The following is a 22828-nucleotide window of genomic DNA, read 5'->3' as shown; positions in this document are numbered from 1 at the left end:
TGTGGTGATATCTGAGCCTCGTGAGGTGGAGATGTTGTCGGCAGCCATCAGAAGCTACTCGGAGGCCTCAGGGTCTCTGGTCAACCTTGAGAAGAGTCAAGCTTTCTGGACATCGGATACTGACCCTGATTTTGATCTGCCACAGTTTGCGAAGGCCTCCACCCATATTAAAATCCTCGGGGTTAAATTTGGTAGGGAAGATAATGCCAAACTAAATTGGGAGGAAAAGTTGGATGCCGGAAATATAAAGGTTCAGCGATGGAAGAACTGGAGGCTGACCTATAGAGGGTTACTATGCTGAAGACTTACCTGATCCCTGTCTTCTTGTACGTCTCTGTCGTCTTTCCTTTGCCAGAATCTTTCTCGGCTAGGCTCTTTAGCCTGTTCTTCCAGCTGTTATGGGGGAACAGGTTGAACCCAGTAAAAAGAGGGATCACCTACCTACAGAGGAGAGAGGGTGGGCTGGATATGTTAAATCCAAGGGTTTTCTTTGACTCCATGTTTCTTAAAGTTAATTTTGGTGACCTGGACTCAAACAACAGCTCCCTGTGGGTGAATAGTATCAGGGATTGGATATTGCCTTTTGCAGAACCTTGGATGCGAGGCGGCAGTCTCAAGAGGGGCCGATTGACTCGTGACTTCCTCCCCCAGTACCTGGACTATGGTGTAAGATGTCTGAAGAAATGGGGTATAGACAAGTCTTTCATTGAGAGTAAAACCAGGAAAGATCTATACTCCAGAGTATGTAGGACCTTCTACTGTTTACAGCTAGCACTTCCAGACTGTCCAACCTCAACCTTACAGGATAGTCTGAGGCTTCTGAATGGACCAAGGCTGCCCCCTAAGTTCTGTGATATTGGCTGGCTCTCATTGCAGGGAAAACTCTTTGTCAGGGGGAATCTAAAATTCCTCAGTGTGTCAGATCGCATGTGTCCCTTAGGTTGTCAGCAGGAGGAGACTATGCTCCATTTTATATCGGAGTGCTGGGGTGGGCGGACAATCTGGCATGACATATCCGCCAAGCTAAAAATCCCATCATTACAGTCCCTAAAATACCCAGAAATTATTTATGGTGTCACATCTCATGTGAATAACATCGACCGGGGGACCATGTATCTGATAATCACCGTCATCAAATATTACCACTGGCAAACCAGAACCCGAGTGTCCATCCATAACGAACCATTCCATCATACCACAGCTATAACCCTCATCATGTCAGAACTCAGGTGGATCCGGTCATTAGAGGTCAGGAAAAAAGGGGAAAATATAAAACTATGGAGGAACGTCCATCTAGACTGACGGTTCAAGTGTACGATGTAACTGTGTTTGTTTTCTTATTTTATTTTACTTTTCTTCTTTTTCTGCTTTAGCTAAAATGTGCTTTTAAGTTACAGTTAATATGCATTTTATTTCCTGATGAACATGTATAATTTATACTGAATGATGAAAAAGTCTGATTTATTATGATGAAAAAGTATTTCTGCATTTATGTTTGTTTTATACCAATAAAAATTGCCTCCTATATACAAGAATATAACTACTATAATACTGCTCCTATGTACAAGAATATAACTACTATAATACTGCTCCTATGTACAAGAATATAACTACTATAATACTGCCTCCTATGTACAAGAATATAACTACTATAATACTGCTCCTATGTACAAGAATATAACTACTATAATACTGCCTCCTATGTACAAGAATATAACTACTATAATACTGCCTCCTATGTACAAGAATATAACTACTATAATACTGCTCCTATGTACAAGAATATAACTACTATAATACTGCTCCTATGTACAAGAATATAACTGCTATAATACTGCCTCCTATGTACAAGAATATAACTACTATAATACTGCTCCTATATACAAGAATATAACTACTATAATACTGCCTCCTATGTACAAGAATATAACTACTATAATACTGCTCCTATGTACGAGAATATAACTACTATAATACTGCTCCTATGTACAAGAATATAACTACTATAATACTGCCTCCTATGTACAAGAATATAACTACTATAATACTGCTCCTATGTACGAGAATATAACTGCTATAATACTGCTCCTATGTACAAGAATATAACTACTATAATACTGCTCCTATATACAAGAATATAACTGCTATAATACTGCCTCCTATGTACAAGAATATAACTACTATAATACTGCCTCCTATGTACAAGAATATAACTACTATAATACTACTCCTATGTACAAGAATATAACTACTATAATACTGCTCCTATATACAAGAATATAACTACTATAATACTGCTCCTATGTACAGGAATATAACTACTATAATACTGCTCCTATATACAAGAATATAACTGCTATAATACTGCTCCTATGTACAGGAATATAACTACTATAATACTGCTCCTATGTACAAGAATATAACTACTATAATACTGTTCCTATGTACAAGAATATAACTACTATAATACTGCCTCCTATGTACAGGAATATAACTACTATAATACTGCTTCTATGTACAAGAATATAACTACTATAATACTGCTCCTATGTACAAGAATATAACTACTATAATACTGCCCCTATGTACAAGACTATAACTACTATAATACTGCTCCTATGTACAAGAATATAACTGCTATAATACTGCTCCTATGTACAAGAATATAACTGCTATAATACTGCCTCCTATGTACAAGAATATAACTGCTATAATACTGCTCCTATGTACAAGAATATAACTACTATAATACTGCCTCCTATGTACAGGAATATAACTACTATAATACTGCCTCCTATGTACAAGAATATAACTACTATAATACTGCTCCTATGTACAAGAATATAACTACTATAATACTGCCCCTATGTGTAGTATTAGTTCTGCGAGTTGCTCTAGTATGTGGTGACTGTTGTGTGTGGCGGTGCAGTAGCTCTGACCTGGCGGTTGTATTTACAGATGATGAGCCTGATGACGGTGCTCAGCACTACATCATCGTTCTTGGAGTGTATCACCCGCAGATCGTTGCTCTCTTGGCTGATCTCGGCGTCCATGTGTCCAGTGTCATCAGGATCTCGTCTCAGATATATGGCGGTTCGCCGGCTGATCAGGTGGAGCCCGGCTGCGCTCCAGACGGTTGGTGCCGATCTTCTCATATTTTCCCCTTTTCTGCCTCCGCTCCTTTATTTTTCTGTAGAATGTTCTCTTCCCGGCTCTTCGGGTGAATTCACACACGGGGTTTCAGTTGCTTTATTCTGCACTTTTACATTTTTAACGGCAGAAACGCTCCCAGCTCCGGATGTTAGCGGGAAGTCTCTGGGAAGTATTAAATGGAAGACATATAGCGCTTTGGAGTTTTTTGTATTTTTTTATTTTACTCCTGGTGTTTTTTAATCTGGTGACATTTTTTGTGTCTTTTTTTCAGGCATTTTTTATCTCCTCTTTTACAGGGGAAAAAGCACCAGAAAAAAAAACACCATCAAATGTTAACAAAAAAACACCAGTAAAACTGCAGCAGAAACACGCGCCGTGTGCAGAAAAAAGCAAGCAGTTTTTATGGCGTTTTATTTTTTTAGAACTGCCAAAAAAGCTGCGCGTGAAGGACGAGTTTTCTTTTGTAGGATTCAGAAACACTGAACGACATTTTCGCAGATTTCTTATACATTTTGTGTTTAAAGGGACACTGACAGGCCTTCTGAGCATAGTTAGCTCTTTATATGCCCCCCTAGGTCTTATAATAAGTTCCCAATTCATATAAGTATTATCCCTGTGCGCATTCTAAAACGTTAAAAATAATCTTTATAATCACCTCTCCTTTCTGCCCAAGGGGCGTTCTTTGCGGCGCATTTGTGCCCAGCCGCGTCCCAACTGCCGGGTCCTTAGACACGCCCATCTCATTAGTATTCACTTCGCTGGGCGGTATTTCTCAGTCCCCGACATTCGGAGATCATGCGCATGCGCCCGGCACCCTCGCTCGCCGGGATCACATTGCGCCAAGTGAATACTAATGAGATGGGCGTGTCTAAGGACCCGGCAGTTGGGACGCGGCTGGGCACAAATGCGCCACAAAGAACGTCCCTTGGGCAGAAAGGAGAGGTGATTATAAAGATTATTTTTAACGTTTTATAATGCGCACAGGGATAATACTTATATGAATTGGGAACTTATTATAAGACCTAGGGGGGCATATAAAGAGCTAACTATGCTCAGAAGGCCTGTCAGTGTCCCTATTTGTTATGATTTTTGCTTGCTGTCAGTGAATGGCAACATTCATGCTACATGAAGGAGCTTAAGAGTCATCCTGAAGATGTCCAGTTGACGCCGATGCGCGGCTCTGTAAGTCTTTGGATGGAACCATCGTTATTCCCTTTCACATCCAGCAAGCAGAGATCTTAAAAAATTTAAGAAACTGAGATTATATAAAAAAGTTACTTAAAGTTTCATTGGACGAACAAACTAGTTGTCCCAGCTTGAAGGATGGACCACCGCCGACCTAGGTACTGTACAGGTCCTCAAGCTCCAGGAGGGGGCGGGGCTATGTGTTATTCCAGTGCCTCAAGCACATGGGGGTTTGGGTGCCGCATGCAGGGGAGTGCCCGACGGTGCAGATTATACTAAGGGCTGATTCACACAACCCGACTGCATCACAGTAATTTATGATACTGTGAGATCCTATCTGATGGCGGGTCTATTGCGCTGTACTCACAGATGAACTGACTGTATCGTCAATCACTGTGGGCCCCAGGAGATGCGGCCGTCACACGGACCGTGCCAATCAGCCCTTACACCCTCCACACACGGACCGTCCTTGTGGTGCAGGTGACTCAGGACAGGGGTATGTCCATGTTATAGAGAATCTCATCATCTCAGTTCTAGAAGCCGAGAAGCAGAGGAAAGAGACGCTCAGGAAATCTCTGGATACATTCTGGAAATACCTGGAACCCATCCTGGACACCGGGAAAGCGGGATCACCCCTCAGCCAGGTGGCCAGACTGCAGTACCTGGTGAAAGAAGGCAGCCAACCCAGTGACTGGAGTAACGTGGAGGTGCAGGTCAGGAAAGGGTGGAATAGGGATGAGAGCGTAGTAATACAGGTGTGTGGAGTAATAATAAGAGGGTAATAATACAGCAGTATGGAGTAATAATGAGAGGACTATAATACAGGTGTGTGAAGTAATAATGAGAGGACTGTAATACAGGTGTGTGGAGTAATAATGAGAGGACTGTAATACAGTGTGTGGAGTAATAATAAGAGGGTATTAATACAGGTGTGTGGAGTAATAATGAGAGGACTGTAATACAGGTGTGTGGAGTAATAATAAGAAGGTAGTAATACAGGTGTGTGGAGTAATAATAAGAGGGTAGTAATACAGGTGTGTGGAGTAATAATGAGAGGACTAATACAGGTGTGTGGAGTAATAGTGAGAGGGCAGTAATACAAGTGTGTGGAGTAATAATGAGAGGGCAGTAATACAGGTGTGTGGAGTAATAATGAGAGGGCAGTAATACAGGTGTGTGGAGTAATAATGAGAGGGCAGAAATACAGGTGTGTGGAGTAATAATGAGAGGGCAGTAATACAGATGTGTGGAGTAATAATGAGAGGGCAGTAACACAGATGTGTGGAGTAATAATGAGAGGGCAGTAATACAGGTGTGTGGAGTAATAATGAGAGGGCAGTAACACAGATGTGTGGAGTAATAATGAGAGGGCAGTAATACAGTGTGTGGAGTAATAATGAGAGGGCAGTAATACAGGTGTGTGGAGTAATAATGAGAGGACTGTAATACAGTGTGTGGAGTAATAATAAGAGGGTATTAATACAGGTGTGTGGAGTAATAATGAGAGGACTGTATTACAGGTGTGTGGAGTAATAATAAGAAGGTAGTAATACAGGTGTGTGGAGTAATAATAAGAGGGTAGTAATACAGGTGTGTGGAGTAAGAAAGAGAGGACTGTAATACAGGTGTGTGGAGTAATAATGAGAGGACTAATACAGGTGTGTGGAGTAATAGTGAGAGGGCAGTAATACAAGTGTGTGGAGTAATAATGAGAGGGCAGTAATACAGGTGTGTGGAGTAATAATGAGAGGGCAGTAATACAGGTGTGTGGAGTAATAATGAGAGGGCAGAAATACAGGTGTGTGGAGTAATAATGAGAGGACTGTAATACAGGTGTGTAGAGTAATAATAAGAGGGTAGTAATACAGCTGTGTGGAGTAATAATGAGAGGGCAGTAATACAGATGTGTGGAGTAATAATGAGAGGGCAGTAACACAGATGTGTGGAGTAATAATGAGAGGGCAGTAATACAGGTGTGTGAAGTAATAATGAGAGGGCAGTAACACAGATGTGTGGAGTAATAATGAGAGGGCAGTAATACAGGTGTGTGGAGTAATAATGAGAGGACTGTAATACAGGTGTGTGGAGTAATAGTGCAATAGTAGTATTACGGGGTAATGTAGTAATACTGTCATCTCCTTGCTCCGTGCAGCTGGCGTATGCCACCGATGTGTTTGAGAACGTCGCCTGCCTCATGTACGACTGTCTGGATTGGCGCAGACAGCACCAGCATTACCTCCGCAGTATGGAGGTCCTCCACGTCCCAGAAGCCAAGCAGCAGACCCCAGAGAAGCTCCCACCATCTCCAGAGGTGAGACGTCACAGACGCACTCCACGCCATCCTCTGCGATGTGTACCAATGCTGTTAAGTTATATTTCATACAGTGTTTGAAAAAGTAAGTGAACCCCGTGATGATGACCAGTTCAGTCAGGAGAGTCATTGGGAAGCGGTCAGGGGTGTGATGGGTGATGAGGTCCTATTTGTAGAACATAAAGCTGAGACCTCTAACCAGGGGTCTACAGCATGGGACTATGAACACTGAACCTCAACGAATACGATCTCTGAGGACCCACAGAGAAGAGCCGTCACTGCTGATTGGGTAGGAGCAGTTTACAGAAGATGTTGGGGCAGCAGCTCAGCATGCGGTCCTGCAATGTATGTAGCTTTGCTCCTCAGCTCTCATCAGTGTTCCTGGAAGCAATCCTCGTTCCTCTGGAGAGGATCAGGGTCTTGAACACGATCAGCTTCACTTAGCTGCAGCTCTAGTCACTGAGGGATGCTCTCACACCTGGATGCTGTCGGACTCTCTGCTGACTCAGTTCCTCAGTGTCTCTCACTGCCTCACTCTAAGATGGCTGGTGCCTTCCTCTCCAGACTTGTAACTCCACCACCTGAGAGTTCCCAACCTCACATGAAATGCAGTCTATTGCTGTGCTTTGGAAACAGCGGCATCTTGTGGCCAAACAGCAGAATGTCAGTCCAGATCATTTAACTTCATTTAAACAAACACAATGTTCAGACAATGATGAGAGCTGTTTCCTCATCTCATACACCGAGCAATTGTGTTTGTGTGATGCAGATGAGAAGGCCAAGAAGAAAGCATAGTAAGGTGGAATTTATAATGTATCAAGAAGAAGGGACAGCAAGAAGGAGATCATTACTGACCCAGAAGGATAGCGAAGAGAAAGCCTCCACTGTCTAAGAGGAACGTATAGTGTCCAGGAGATCACTGTTGGACAAGAAGAAAGTTTAGAAAATAGGACACCAGGCCTGTCCAAGAAGATTTTCTGGTGAGGAAATCAGACAACCACTGCCCATGGAGAAAGTCTAGTGAAGCGGAGACCATGGGTGTCCAAGAAGAATGTTTATTGAATAGACCACCAGTGTCCTAGAGGAAAGTGTAGTGAGGAGGAGACTACCACTGTCCACGAGAAACAAATATAGTAAGGAGGACGTCTCCACTGTCCTAGAAGAACATATAATGAGAAGGAGTCCAGCAGTGTCCCGGAAGAAATTGTAATGAGTAGGAGACCACTGCCATCCAAGAAGAAAGTTTAGTGTGGAAGAAACCATCACTGTCCAAGAAGAAAGGATAGTGAGCAGGAGATCCCCATTGTCCAAGAAGAAAATGAAGCAAGGAGGGGACTACCATTGTCCTAGAAGAAAGTATAGTGAAGAGAAGACCACCACTCTCCAAAAAGACAGTATAGTGAGGAAGAGACCACCACTGTCTATGAAGAAAGCTTAGTGAAGAGGAAATCATGTCTGTCGCAAGAGGAATATCTAATGAGGGGAACACTTGTCCATAAAGAAAGTATACTGAGGAGGCCACCAATGTCCAGGAATCAAGATAGTGAGCAGGAGCCCAACACTGCCCAAGAGGAAAAGATAGCTAGGAATAGACCAGCACTGTCCAAGAACAAAGTATAGTGAGAAGCAAGCCACCATGTCCATGAAGAATGGATAGTGAGGAGGAGATCAACACTGTCCAAGAAGAAAGGATAGTGAGAAGGAGACCTTCACTATCCAAGAGGAAAGAAAAAGGGGGATTAGGCCAGCACTGTTAGAAAAGTGAGTTTGTCAAGGACCATCACCGCCAAGAAGAAAATATAGAGAAGATGAGACCACCACTGTCCTAGATGAAAGTCTAGTGAGGAAGAAACCATCACTGTCCAAGTTTGTGAACTCTTCAGAATTTTCTATATTTCTGCATAAATTTGACCTAAAACTACAGTATCTCAGATTTGGACAAGGAGAGGAGGGGATGACCATTGTCCAAGAAGAAACTCGAGTGAGGAGGAGACCACTGTCCAAGAAGATAGTGTAGCAAAAAGACAACTCTTTTCTGTTCTTTTAAAGTTTGTTAAGAACAAGTCTATACAACTGACCTAGAAGACTACCGAATGACCTATGGACATATGAGGGTAAAGTATCTGGATCTGGGACTGTTTTGCTTCTCTGGGAACACATGAATTCTAAATTGCACCATTTACATTTTAGAGACCTGAATCATGACACATGTTGGGTCCTCCAGCAAGACTAAGACCCTAAACATATCAGTGATGCAAAAAAAAATAAAAAAATGGCTGAACCAGCAGATATGTATGTTCTAGAATCTCCCTAAATCCAGTATGAATGTTGGGGCAGAACCAGAAGTGGAGTGTTCACACAAGGAGGCCCAAAATAGCCATGATATGAAGCAAATCATTTAGAAGAAATAGGACATAGGCCGTGGGTGGTCATTCGTGCACTAGGGGGTCACACCAGGGATGGATGCACAGGTTCACATACTTTTCCCTACAAATACATTTACAACAATCTAACAATCTTCAGAAACTCCACAGCCCATTGTCTGTGAGCCCAGGTCTTTAAGGAACTTGTCTCATGGGAAGGGTACATGACATGAATTAGAGGGTGTAGTGGTAGCCTTTCCTGGAGTGCTCCTCATGGGCGTTAAATCAGATGGTCAGGTATGCCCCGCCCACGAGGAAGTGTCCTGTTTCTTCACACTCAGGAAGCAGGGCTGATTGGTATTTGGAGTTAAGAGATAATGAGAACTGAAGAATCCCATCCACGTTAATATCCTGTGTATTCTCCAAGCTTCCTTGAGTTGTACCCATAATGCCTGCGGCCCTTTCCTTTTCAGACCTCAGCTGCACTCCTGCCATCAACTCCAATGGGCAGAAAGAAAGGCCAAGGGGACGAGATCCACCCGACGTTCTCACTGCCGCCACCAACCCCCCCAAACGGTACGTACAGCATGTGAGACATGGCCGGGAAGAACCTGGCACATCCATGACATAGAAGAAACTATTGCAATATACACATTACTTCTAGTTTTCACTATTTTCCAATTCCCCGAATGGAGCCTGCAGTGTAAAGAATGGAGGCTTTCATTCTGGTTGCCATGGCTACGTCCAGAGTCTTGTCTCTCTATATACACATGTGGATACATTTTCTCCTCCTCTAAGCCTGATGGTACTACATGTAACACGCTCTATTCCAGGTTTAGTAAGCAGCAGAAGTTCTAAAGAGAATGAAACCCCCCATACTTTACACTGCTGGCTGCATGATCATAGGGTCACAGAGAGTTGCAGGGCCCATTTATTAGATTCCCCCCTCCAATACTTGTGTCTTTGTGTCTGTGTCTCTACAGGGCAGGTGGAGACCCCAGCGGCGGTGGACGTGGACACCAGGTTGTACAGTGAGCTCCTGCGTGACCTCCCTGAAGAGCTGCTCTCGGTCCCTGTCATACTGCACTGCATGCTGGAGCAGGTACTGTCACTGGTTGTGGGGGATGCTGCAGGGACCAACAATCCAGTGCAGCGTCAAGCATTGCACAGTCCAGGGCGCAGTGCGGCTTCTCTGGGGAAGATAAAGCCATGCTTTAGCCCCCACACCAGGTATGTCATCTGGGGCTCAGGTAAGTCGTGCAACACAAATAGTCTCCGCCGCAGACTGCAACTCCAGTGTAGCCCTGGCCCGAGACTGTCAGCTCTGCAGACGAGACCTCTCACTCCCAGCAGAGGAGCGCTGTTGTGATGTTTCATGTATCTGACAGGTTGCTGCGACTGAGAAGGGTCTATTACCTCCAAGTGAGATGGCGGCGGACCCCCGAGCAGACGGCCTGGACCCCGACATCGCCGAGCACCTGGTGTCGGTCCTGGATTCTCTGTCTCTCTCTCAGAAAGAAAGGAAGGTGAGTGATCAGGGAGGTGAAGGGTCATCGGAGCCAGCGCTGTGTACCGCACAGTAACAGCCACAATACCACACCCAACGGATGTGGACCCAAAAATACGGTCGTCTGAACGGACCCTAATCCCATTTTCTACTCCCTAGAACCTGTATAAAATCTTCCTGGTGAATGACAAAAGAGACAACAGTGCGGGCCCCCAGGGACCCCGTCTGATCAGTCACCGCGACAAGATCCAGGAGAGGAGTCACCAGGTGCAGGTACAAGGCAGTGACAGCATGTGTGAGCAGGTAGATCTATAGTGACCGGGTACAGGACTGTATACTGTACATCTATAGTGACCGGGTACAGGACTGTATACTGTACATCTATAGTGACCGGGTACAGGACTGTATACTGTACATCTATAGTGACCGGGTACAGGACTGTATACTGTGCATCTATAGTGACCGGGTACAGGACTGTATACTGTACATCTATAGTGACCGGGTACAGGACTGTATACTGTGCATCTATAGTGACCGGGTACAGAACTGTATACTGTACATCTATAGTGACCGGGTACAGGACTGTATACTGTACATCTATAGTGACCGGGTACAGGACTGTATACTGTGCATCTATAGTGACCGGGTACAGGACTGTATACTGTACATATATAGTGACCGGGTACAGGACTGTATACTGTACATCTATAGTGACCGGGTACAGGACTGTATACTGTACATCTATAGTGACCGGGTACAGGACTGTACACTGTGCATCTATAGTGACCGGGTACAGGACTGTATACTGTGCATCTATAGTGACCGGGTACAGGACTGTATACTGTGCATCTATAGTGACCGGGTACAGGACTGTATACTGTACATCTATAGTGACCGGGTACAGGACTGTATACTGTGCATCTATAGTGACCGGGTACAGGACTGTATACTGTACATCTATAGTGACCGGGTACAGGACTGTACACTGTGCATCTATAGTGACCGGGTACAGGACTGTATACTGTACATCTATAGTGACCGGGTACAGGACTGTATACTGTACATCTATAGTGACCGGGTACAGGACTGTATACTGTACATCTATAGTGACCGGGTACAGGACTGTATACTGTACATCTATAGTGACCGGGTACAGGACTGTATACTGTACATCTATAGTGACCGGTACAGGACTGTACACTGTACATCTATAGTGACCGGGTACAGGACTGTATACTGTACATCTATAGTAACCGGGTACAGGACTGTATACTGTGCATCTATAGTGACCGGGTACAGGACTGTATACTGTACATCTATAGTGACCGGGTACAGGACTGTATACTGTGCATCTATAGTGACCGGGTACAGGACTGTATACTGTACATCTATAGTGACCGGGTACAGGACTGTATCCTGTACATCTATAGTGACCGGGTACAGGACTGTATACTGTACATCTATAGTGACCGGGTACAGGACTGTACACTGTGCATCTATAGTGACCGGGTACAGGACTGTATACTGTGCATCTATAGTGACCGGGTACAGGACTGTATACTGTACATCTATAGTGACCGGGTACAGGACTGTATCCTGTACATCTATAGTGACCGGGTACAGGACTGTATACTGTACATCTATAGTGACCGGGTACAGGACTGTATACTGTACATCTATAGTGACCGGGTACAGGACTGTATACTGTACATCTATAGTGACCGGGTACAGGACTGTATACTGTACATCTATAGTGACCGGTACAGGACTGTACACTGTACATCTATAGTGACCGGGTACAGGACTGTATACTGTACATCTATAGTAACCGGGTACAGGACTGTATACTGTACATCTATAGTGACCGGGTACAGGACTGTACACTGTACATCTATAGTGACCGGGTACAGGACTGTATACTGTACATCTATAGTGACCGGTACAGGACTGTACACTGTACATCTATAGTGACCGGGTACAGGACTGTATACTGTACATCTATAGTAACCGGGTACAGGACTGTATACTGTACATCTATAGTGACCGGGTACAGGACTGTATACTGTGCATCTATAGTGACCGGGTACAGGACAGTATACTGTGCATCTATAGTAACCGGGTACAGGACTGTATACTGTACATCTATAGTAACCGGGTACAGGACTGTATACTGTACATCTATAGTGACCGGGTACCGGACTGTATACTGTGCATCTATAGTGACCGGGTACAGGACTGTATACTGTACATCTATAGTGACCGGGTACAGGACTGTATACTGTACATCTATAGTGACCGGGTACAGGACTGTATACTGTACATCTATAGTGACCGGGTACAGGACTGTATACTGTACATCTATGGTGACCGGGTACAGGACTGTATACCGTACATCTATAGTGACCGGGTACAGGACTGTATACTGTACATCTATAGTGACCGGGTACAGGACTGTATACTGTGCATCTATAGTGACCGGGTACAGGACTGTATACTGTGCATCTATAGTGACCGGGTACAGGACTGTATACTGTGCATCTATAGTGACCGGGTACAGGACTGTATACTGTACATCTATAGTGACCGGGTACAGGACTATATACTGTGCATCTATAGTGACCGGGTACAGGACTGTATACTGTACATCTATAGTGACCGGGTACAGGACTGTATACTGTGCATCTATAGTGACCGGGTACAGGACTGTATACTGTACATCTATAGTGACCGGGTACAGGACTGTATACTGTACATCTATAGTGACCGGGTACAGGACTGTATACTGTACATCTATAGTGAGCGGGTACAGGACTGTATACTGTACATCTATAGTGACCGGGTACAGGACTGTATACTGTACATCTATAGTCACCGGGTACAGGACTGTACACTGTACATCTATAGTGACCGGGTACAGGACTGTATTCTGTACATCTATAGTGACCGGGTACAGGACTGTACACTGTACATCTATAGTGACCGGGTACAGGACTGTATACTGTACATCTATAGTGACCGGGTACAGGACTGTATACTGTGCATCTATAGTGACCGGGTACAGGACTGTACACTGTACATCTATAGTGACCGGGTACAGGACTGTATACTGTACATCTATAGTGACCGGGTACAGGACTGTACATCTATAGTGACCGGGTACAGGACTGTATACTGTACATCTATAGTGACCGGGTACAGGACTGTACACTGTGCATCTATAGTGACCGGGTACAGGACTGTATACTGTACATCTATAGTGACCGGGTACAGGACTGTATACTGTACATCTATAGTGACCGGGTACAGGACTGTATACTGTACATCTATAGTGACCGGGTACAGGACTGTATACTGTACATCTATAGTGACCGGGTACAGGACTGTATACTGTGCATCTATAGTGACCGGGTACAGGACTGTACACTGTACATCTATAGTGACCGGGTACAGGACTGTATACTGTACATCTATAGTGACCGGGTACAGGACTGTACATCTATAGTGACCGGGTACAGGACTGTATACTGTACATCTATAGTGACCGGGTACAGGACTGTACACTGTGCATCTATAGTGACCGGGTACAGGACTGTATACTGTACATCTATAGTGACCGGGTACAGGACTGTATACTGTACATCTATAGTGACCGGGTACAGGACTGTATACTGTACATCTATAGTGACCGGGTACAGGACTGTATACTGTGCATCTATAGTGACCGGGTACAGGACTGTACACTGTACATCTATAGTGACCGGGTACAGGACTGTATACTGTACATCTATAGTGACCGGGTACAGGACTGTATACTGTGCATCTATAGTGACCGGGTACAGGACTGTATACTGTGCATCTATAGTGACCGGGTACAGGACTGTATCCTGTACATCTATAGTGACCGGGTACAGGACTGTATACTGTACATCTATAGTGACCGGGTACAGGACTGTATACTGTACATCTATAGTGACCGGGTACAGGACTGTATACTGTGCATCTATAGTGACCGGGTACAGGTCTGTATACTGTACATCTATAGTGACCGGGTACAGGACTGTATACTGTACATCTATAGTGGCCGGGTACAGGACTGTATACTGTACATCTATAGTGACGGGTACAGGACTGTATACTGTGCATCTATAGTGACCGGGTACAGGACTGTATACTGTACATCTATAGTGACCGGGTACAGGACTGTCTACTGTACATCTATAGTGACCGGGTACAGGACTGTATACTGTACATCTATAGTGACCGGGTACAGGACTGTATACTGTACATCTATAGTGACCGGGTACAGGACTGTATACTGTACATCTATAGTGACCGGGTACAGGACTGTATACTGTACATCTATAGTGACCGGGTACAGGACTGTATACTGTACATCTATAGTGACCGGGTACAGGACTGTCTACTGTACATCTATAGTGACCGGGTACAGGACTGTATACTGTACATCTATAGTGACCGGGTACAGGACTGTATACTGTACATATATAGTGACCGGGTACAGGACTGTATACTGTACATCTATAGTGACCGGGTACAGGACTGTATCCTGTACATCTATAGTGACCGGGTACAGGACTGTATACTGTGCATCTATAGTGACCGGGTACAGGACTGTATACTGTGCATCTATAGTGACCGGTACAGGACTGTATACTGTACATCTATAGTGACCGGGTACAGGACTGTATACTGTGCATCTATAGTGACCGGGTACAGGACTGTATACTGTGCATCTATAGTGACCGGGTACAGGACTGTATACTGTACATCTATAGTGACCGGGTACAGGACTGTATACTGTACATCTATAGTGACCGGGTACAGGACTGTATACTGTGCATCTATAGTGACCGGGTACAGGACTGTATACTGTACATCTATAGTGACCGGGTACAGGACTGTATACTGTACATCTATAGTGACCGGGTACAGGACTGTATACTGTACATATATAGTGACCGGGTACAGGACTGTATACTGTACATCTATAGTGACCGGGTACAGGACTGTATACTGTGCATCTATAGTGACCGGGTACAGGACTGTATACTGTACATCTATAGTGACCGGGTACAGGACTGTATACTGTACATCTATAGTGACCGGGTACAGGACTGTATCTTGTACATCTATAGTGACCGGGTACAGGACTGTATACTGTGCATCTATAGTGACCGGGTACAGGACTGTACACTGTACATCTATAGTGACCGGGTACAGGACTGTACACTGTACATCTATAGTGACCGGGTACAGGACTGTATACTGTACATCTATAGTGACCGGGTACAGGACTGTATACTGTGCATCTATAGTGACCGGGTACAGGACTGTATACTGTACATCTATAGTGACCGGGTACAGGACTGTATCCTGTACATCTATAGTGACCGGGTACAGGACTGTATACTGTACATCTATAGTGACCGGGTACAGGACTGTATACTGTACATCTATAGTGACCGGGTACAGGACTGTATCCTGTACATCTATAGTGACCGGGTACATGACTGTACACTGTACATCTATAGTGACCAGGTACAGGACTGTATACTGTACATCTATAGTGACCGGGTACAGGACTGTATACTGTACATCTATAGTGACCGGGTACAGGACTGTATACTGTACATATATAGTGACCGGGTACAGGACTGTATACTGTACATCTATAGTGACCGGGTACAGGACTGTATACTGTACATCTATAGTGACCGGGTACAGGACTGTATACTGTACATCTATAGTGACCGGGTACAGGACTGTATACTGTATCTATAGTGACCGGGTACAGGACTGTATACTGTGCATCTATAGTGACCGGGTACAGGACTGTATACTGTACATCTATAGTGACCGGGTACAGGACTGTATCCTGTACATCTATAGTGACCGGGTACAGGACTGTATACTGTACATCTATAGTGACCAGGTACAGGACTGTATACTGTACATCTATAGTGACCGGGTACAGGACTGTATACTGTACATCTATAGTGACCGGGTACAGGACTGTATACTGTACATATATAGTGACCGGGTACAGGACTGTATCCTGTACATCTATAGTGACCGGGTACAGGACTGTATACTGTACATATATAGTGACCGGGTACAGGACTGTATACTGTACATCTATAGTGACCGGGTACAGGACTGTATACTGTGCATCTATAGTGACCGGGTACAGGACTGTATACTGTACATCTATAGTGACCGGGTACAGGACTGTATACTGTACATCTATAGTGACCGGGTACAGGACTGTATACTGTACATCTATAGTGACCGGGTACAGGACTGTATACTGTACATCTATAGTGACCGGGTACAGGACTGTATACTGTACATCTATAGTGACCGGGTACAGGACTGTATACTGTACATCTATAGTGACCGGGTACAGGACTGTATACTGTACATATATAGTGACCGGGTACAGGACTGTATCTTGTACATCTATAGTGACCGGGTACAGGACTGTATACTGTACATCTATAGTGACCGGGTACAGGACTGTATCCTGTACATCTATAGTGACCGGGTACAGGACTGTATACTGTACATATATAGTGACCGGGTACAGGACTGTATACTGTACATCTATAGTGACCGGGTACAGGACTGTATACTGTACATCTATAGTGACCGGGTACAGGACTGTATACTGTACATCTATAGTGACCGGGTACAGGACTGTATACTGTACATCTATAGTGACCGGGTACAGGACTGTATACTGTACATATATAGTGACCGGGTACAGGACTGTATCTTGTACATCTATAGTGACCGGGTACAGGACTGTATACTGTACATCTATAGTGACCGGGTACAGGACTGTATACTGTACATCTATAGTGACCGGGTACAGGACTGTATACTGTGCATCTATAGTGACCGGGTACAGGACTGTATACTGTACATCTATAGTGACCGGGTACAGGACTGTATATCTATAGTGACCGGTACAGGACTGTATACTGTACATCTATAGTGACCAGGTACAGGACTGTACACTGTACATCTATAGTGACCGGGTACAGGACTGTACACTGTACATCTATAGTGACCGGGTACAGGACTGTATACTGTACATCTATAGTGACCGGGTACAGGACTGTACATCTATAGTGACCGGGTACAGGACTGTATACTGTACATATATAGTGACCGGGTACAGGACTGTATCTTGTACATCTATAGTGACCGGGTACAGGACTGTATACTGTACATCTATAGTGACCGGGTACAGGACTGTATACTGTACATCTATAGTGACCGGGTACAGGACTGTACATCTATAGTGACCGGGTACAGGACTGTATACTGTACATATATAGTGACCGGGTACAGGACTGTATCTTGTACATCTATAGTGACCGGGTACAGGACTGTATCCTGTACATCTATAGTGACCGGGTACAGGACTGTATACTGTACATCTATAGTGACCGGGTACAGGACTGTATACTGTACATCTATAGTGACCGGGTACAGGACTGTATACTGTACATCTATAGTGACCGGGTACAGGACTGTACACTGTACATCTATAGTGACCGGGTACAGGACTGTATCCTGTACATCTATAGTGACCGGGTACAGGACTGTATACTGTACATCTATAGTGACCGGGTACAGGACTGTATACTGTACATATATAGTGACCGGGTACAGGACTGTATCTTGTACATCTATAGTGACCGGGTACAGGACTGTATACTGTGCATCTATAGTGACCGGGTACAGGACTGTATACTGTACATCTATAGTGACCGGGTACAGGACTGTATACTGTGCATCTATAGTGACCGGGTACAGGACTGTATACTGTACATATATAGTGACCGGGTACAGGACTGTATCCTGTACATCTATAGTGACCGGGTACAGGACTGTATACTGTACATCTATAGTGACCGGGTACAGGACTGTATACTGTACATCTATAGTGACCGGGTACAGGACTGTATCTTGTACATCTATAGTGACCGGGTACAGGACTGTATACTGTGCATCTATAGTGACCGGGTACAGGACTGTATACTGTACATCTATAGTGACCGGGTACAGGACTGTATACTGTACATCTATAGTGACCGGGTACAGGACTGTATACTGTACATATATAGTGACCGGGTACAGGACTGTATACTGTACATATATAGTGACCGGGTACAGGACTGTATCTTGTACATCTATAGTGACCGGGTACAGGACTGTATACTGTGCATCTATAGTGACCGGGTACAGGACTGTATACTGTACATCTATAGTGACCGGGTACAGGACTGTATACTGTGCATCTATAGTGACCGGGTACAGGACTGTATACTGTACATATATAGTGACCGGGTACAGGACTGTATCCTGTACATCTATAGTGACCGGGTACAGGACTGTATACTGTACATCTATAGTGACCGGGTACAGGACTGTATACTGTACATCTATAGTGACCGGGTACAGGACTGTATACTGTACATCTATAGTGACCGGGTACAGGACTGTATACTGTACATCTATAGTGACCGGGTACAGGACTGTATACTGTACATCTATAGTGACCGGGTACAGGACTGTGCATCTATAGTGACCGGGTACAGGACTGTACACTGTACATCTATAGTGACCGGGTACAGGACTGTATCCTGTACATCTATAGTGACCGGGTACAGGACTGTATACTGTACATCTATAGTGACCGGGTACAGGACTGTATACTGTACATATATAGTGACCGGGTACAGGACTGTACACTGTGCATCTATAGTGACCGGGTACAGGACTGTATACTGTACATCTATAGTGACCGGGTACAGGACTGTATACTGTACATCTATAGTGACCGGGTACAGGACTGTACACTGTACATCTATAGTGACCGGGTACAGGACTGTATCCTGTACATCTATAGTGACCGGGTACAGGACTGTATACTGTACATCTATAGTGACCGGGTACAGGACTGTATACTGTACATATATAGTGACCGGGTACAGGACTGTATCCTGTACATCTATAGTGACCGGGTACAGGACTGTATACTGTGCATCTATAGTGACCGGGTACAGGACTGTATCCTGTACATCTATAGTGACCGGGTACAGGACTGTATACTGTACATCTATAGTGACCGGGTACAGGACTGTATACTGTACATCTATAGTGACCGGGTACAGGACTGTATACTGTACATCTATAGTGACCGAGTACAGGACTGTACATCTATAGTGACCGGGTACAGGACTGTATACTGTGCATCTATAGTGACCGGGTACAGGACTGTACACTGTACATCTATAGTGACCGGGTACAGGACTGTATACTGTACATCTATAGTGACCGGGTACAGGACTGTACACTGTACATCTATAGTGACCGGGTACAGGACTGTATACTGTACATCTATAGTGACCGGGTACAGGACTGTATACTGTACATCTATAGTGACCGGATACAGGACTGTATACTGTACATCTATAGTGACCGGGTACAGGACTGTATACTGTACATCTATAGTGACCGGGTACAGGACTGTATACTGTACATCTATAGTGACCGGGTACAGGACTGTATACTGTACATCTATAGTGACCGGGTACAGGTCTGTATACTGTACATCTATAGTGACCGGGTACAGGACTGTATACTGTACATCTATAGTGACCGGGTACAGGACTGTACACTGTACATCTATAGTGACCGGGTACAGGACTGTACACTGTACATCTATAGTGACCGGGTACAGGACTGTATACTGTACATCTATAGTGACCGGGTACAGGACTGTATACTGTACATCTATAGTGACCGGGTACAGGACTGTATACTGTACATCTATAGTGACCGGGTACAGGACTGTATACTGTACATCTATAGTGACCGGGTACAGGACTGTATACTGTACATCTATAGTGACCGGGTACAGGACTGTATACTGTACATCTATAGTGACCGGGTACAGGACTGTATACTGTACATCTATAGTGACCGGGTACAGGACTGTATACTGTACATCTATAGTGACCGGGTACAGGACTGTACACTGTGCATCTATAGTGACCGGGTACAGGACTGTATACTGTACATCTATAGTGACCGGGTACAGGACTATATACTGTGCATCTATAGTGACCGGGTACAGGACTGTATACTGTACATCTATAGTGACCGGGTACAGGACTGTATACTGTGCATCTATAGTGACCGGGTACAGGACTGTATACTGTACATCTATAATGACCGGGTACAGGACTGTATACTGTACATCTATAGTGACCGGGTACCGGACTGTATACTGTGCATCTATAGTGACCGGGTACAGGACTGTATACTGTACATCTATAGTGACCGGGTACAGGACTGTATACTGTACATCTATAGTGACCGGGTACAGGACTGTATACTGTGCATCTATAGTGACCGGGTACAGGACTGTACACTGTACATCTATAGTGACCGGGTACAGGACTGTATACTGTACATCTATAGTGACCGGGTACAGGACTGTATACTGTGCATCTATAGTGACCGGGTACAGGACTGTATACTGTGCATCTATAGTGACCGGGTACAGGACTGTATACTGTGCATCTATAGTGACCGGGTACAGGACTGTATACTGTACATCTATAGTGACCGGGTACAGGACTGTATACTGTACATCTATAGTGACCGGGTACAGGACTGTATACTGTACATCTATAGTGACCGGGTACAGGACTGTATACTGTACATCTATAGTGACCGGGTACAGGACTGTATACTGTACATCTATAGTGACCGGTACAGGACTGTATACTGTACATCTATAGTGACCGGGTACAGGACTGTATACTGTACATCTATAGTGACCGGGTACAGGACTGTATACTGTACATCTATAGTGACCGGGTACAGGACTGTATACTGTACATCTATAGTGACCGGGTACAGGACTGTATACTGTACATCTATAGTGACCGGGTACAGGACTGTATACTGTACATCTATAGTGACCGGGTACAGGACTGTATACTGTACATCTATAGTGACCGGGTACAGGACTGTACACTGTACATCTATAGTGACCGGGTACAGGACTGTATACTGTACATCTATAGTGACCGGGTACAGGACTGTATACTGTACATCTATAGTGACCGGGTACAGGACTGTATACTGTGCATCTATAGTGACCGGGTACAGGACTGTATACTGTGCATCTATAGTGACCGGGTACAGGACTGTATACTGTACATCTATAGTGACCGGGTACAGGACTGTATACCGTACATCTATAGTGACCGGGTACAGGACTGTATACTATACATCTATAGTGACCGGGTACAGGACTGTATACTGTACATCTATAGTGACCGGGTACAGGACTGTACACTGTACATCTATAGTGACCGGGTACAGGACTGTATACTGTACATCTATAGTGACCGGGTACAGGACTGTATCCTGTACATCTATAGTGACCGGGTACAGGACTGTATACTGTGCATCTTTAGTGACCGGGTACAGGACTGTATACTGTGCATCTATAGTGACCGGGTACAGGACTGTATACTGTACATCTATAGTGACCGGGTACAGGACTGTATACTGTACATCTATAGTGACCGGGTACAGGACTGTATACTGTACATCTATAGTGACCGGGTACAGGACTGTATACTGTACATCTATAGTGACCGGGTACAGGACTGTATACTGTACATATATAGTGACCGGGTACAGGACTGTATACTGTGCATCTATAGTGACCGGGTACAGGACTGTATACTGTGCATCTATAGTGACCGGGTACAGGACTGTATACTGTACATCTATAGTGACCGGGTACAGGACTGTATACTGTACATCTATAGTGACCGGGTACAGGACTGTATACTGTACATCTATAGTGACCGGGTACAGGACTGTATACTGTACATCTATAGTGACCGGGTACAGGACTGTATACTGTGCATCTATAGTGACCGGGTACAGGACTGTATACTGTACATCTATAGTGACCGGGTACAGGACTGTATACTGTACATCTATAGTGACCGGGTACAGGACTGTACACTGTACATCTATAGTGACCGGGTACAGGACTGTATACTGTACATCTATAGTGACCGGGTACAGGACTGTATACTGTGCATCTATAGTGACCGGGTACAGGACTGTATACTGTACTTCTATAGTGACCGGGTACAGGACTGTATACTGTACATCTATAGTGACCGGGTACAGGACTGTATACTGTGCATCTATAGTGACCGGGTACAGGACTGTATACTGTAC

The 22828-nt window shown here is 44.6% G+C and overlaps 1 protein-coding gene across 1 annotated transcript in view; it reads left to right on the top strand.

Annotated features, from left to right (window-relative positions):
• SPAG17 (sperm associated antigen 17) overlaps nucleotides 1–22828 on the top strand; it is a 179964-nt gene that overhangs the window by 127351 nt on the left and 29785 nt on the right. Inside the window, exons 6-12 of the mRNA XM_040422795.1 lie at nucleotides 2959–3135; nucleotides 4870–5051; nucleotides 6491–6649; nucleotides 9486–9588; nucleotides 9996–10114; nucleotides 10401–10538; nucleotides 10679–10792. Of these exons, the coding sequence (XP_040278729.1) occupies nucleotides 2959–3135; nucleotides 4870–5051; nucleotides 6491–6649; nucleotides 9486–9588; nucleotides 9996–10114; nucleotides 10401–10538; nucleotides 10679–10792 (992 nt within the window). The remainder of the gene's footprint in view (nucleotides 1–2958; nucleotides 3136–4869; nucleotides 5052–6490; nucleotides 6650–9485; nucleotides 9589–9995; nucleotides 10115–10400; nucleotides 10539–10678; nucleotides 10793–22828) is intronic.

Source organism: Bufo bufo, chromosome 3, assembly GCF_905171765.1.
Source record: "Bufo bufo chromosome 3, aBufBuf1.1, whole genome shotgun sequence".
Taxonomy (NCBI): Eukaryota; Metazoa; Chordata; class Amphibia; order Anura; family Bufonidae; genus Bufo; species Bufo bufo.
The sequence above is the reverse complement of the archived record's forward strand: the minus strand, read 5'-3'. Positions and strand labels throughout refer to the sequence as shown.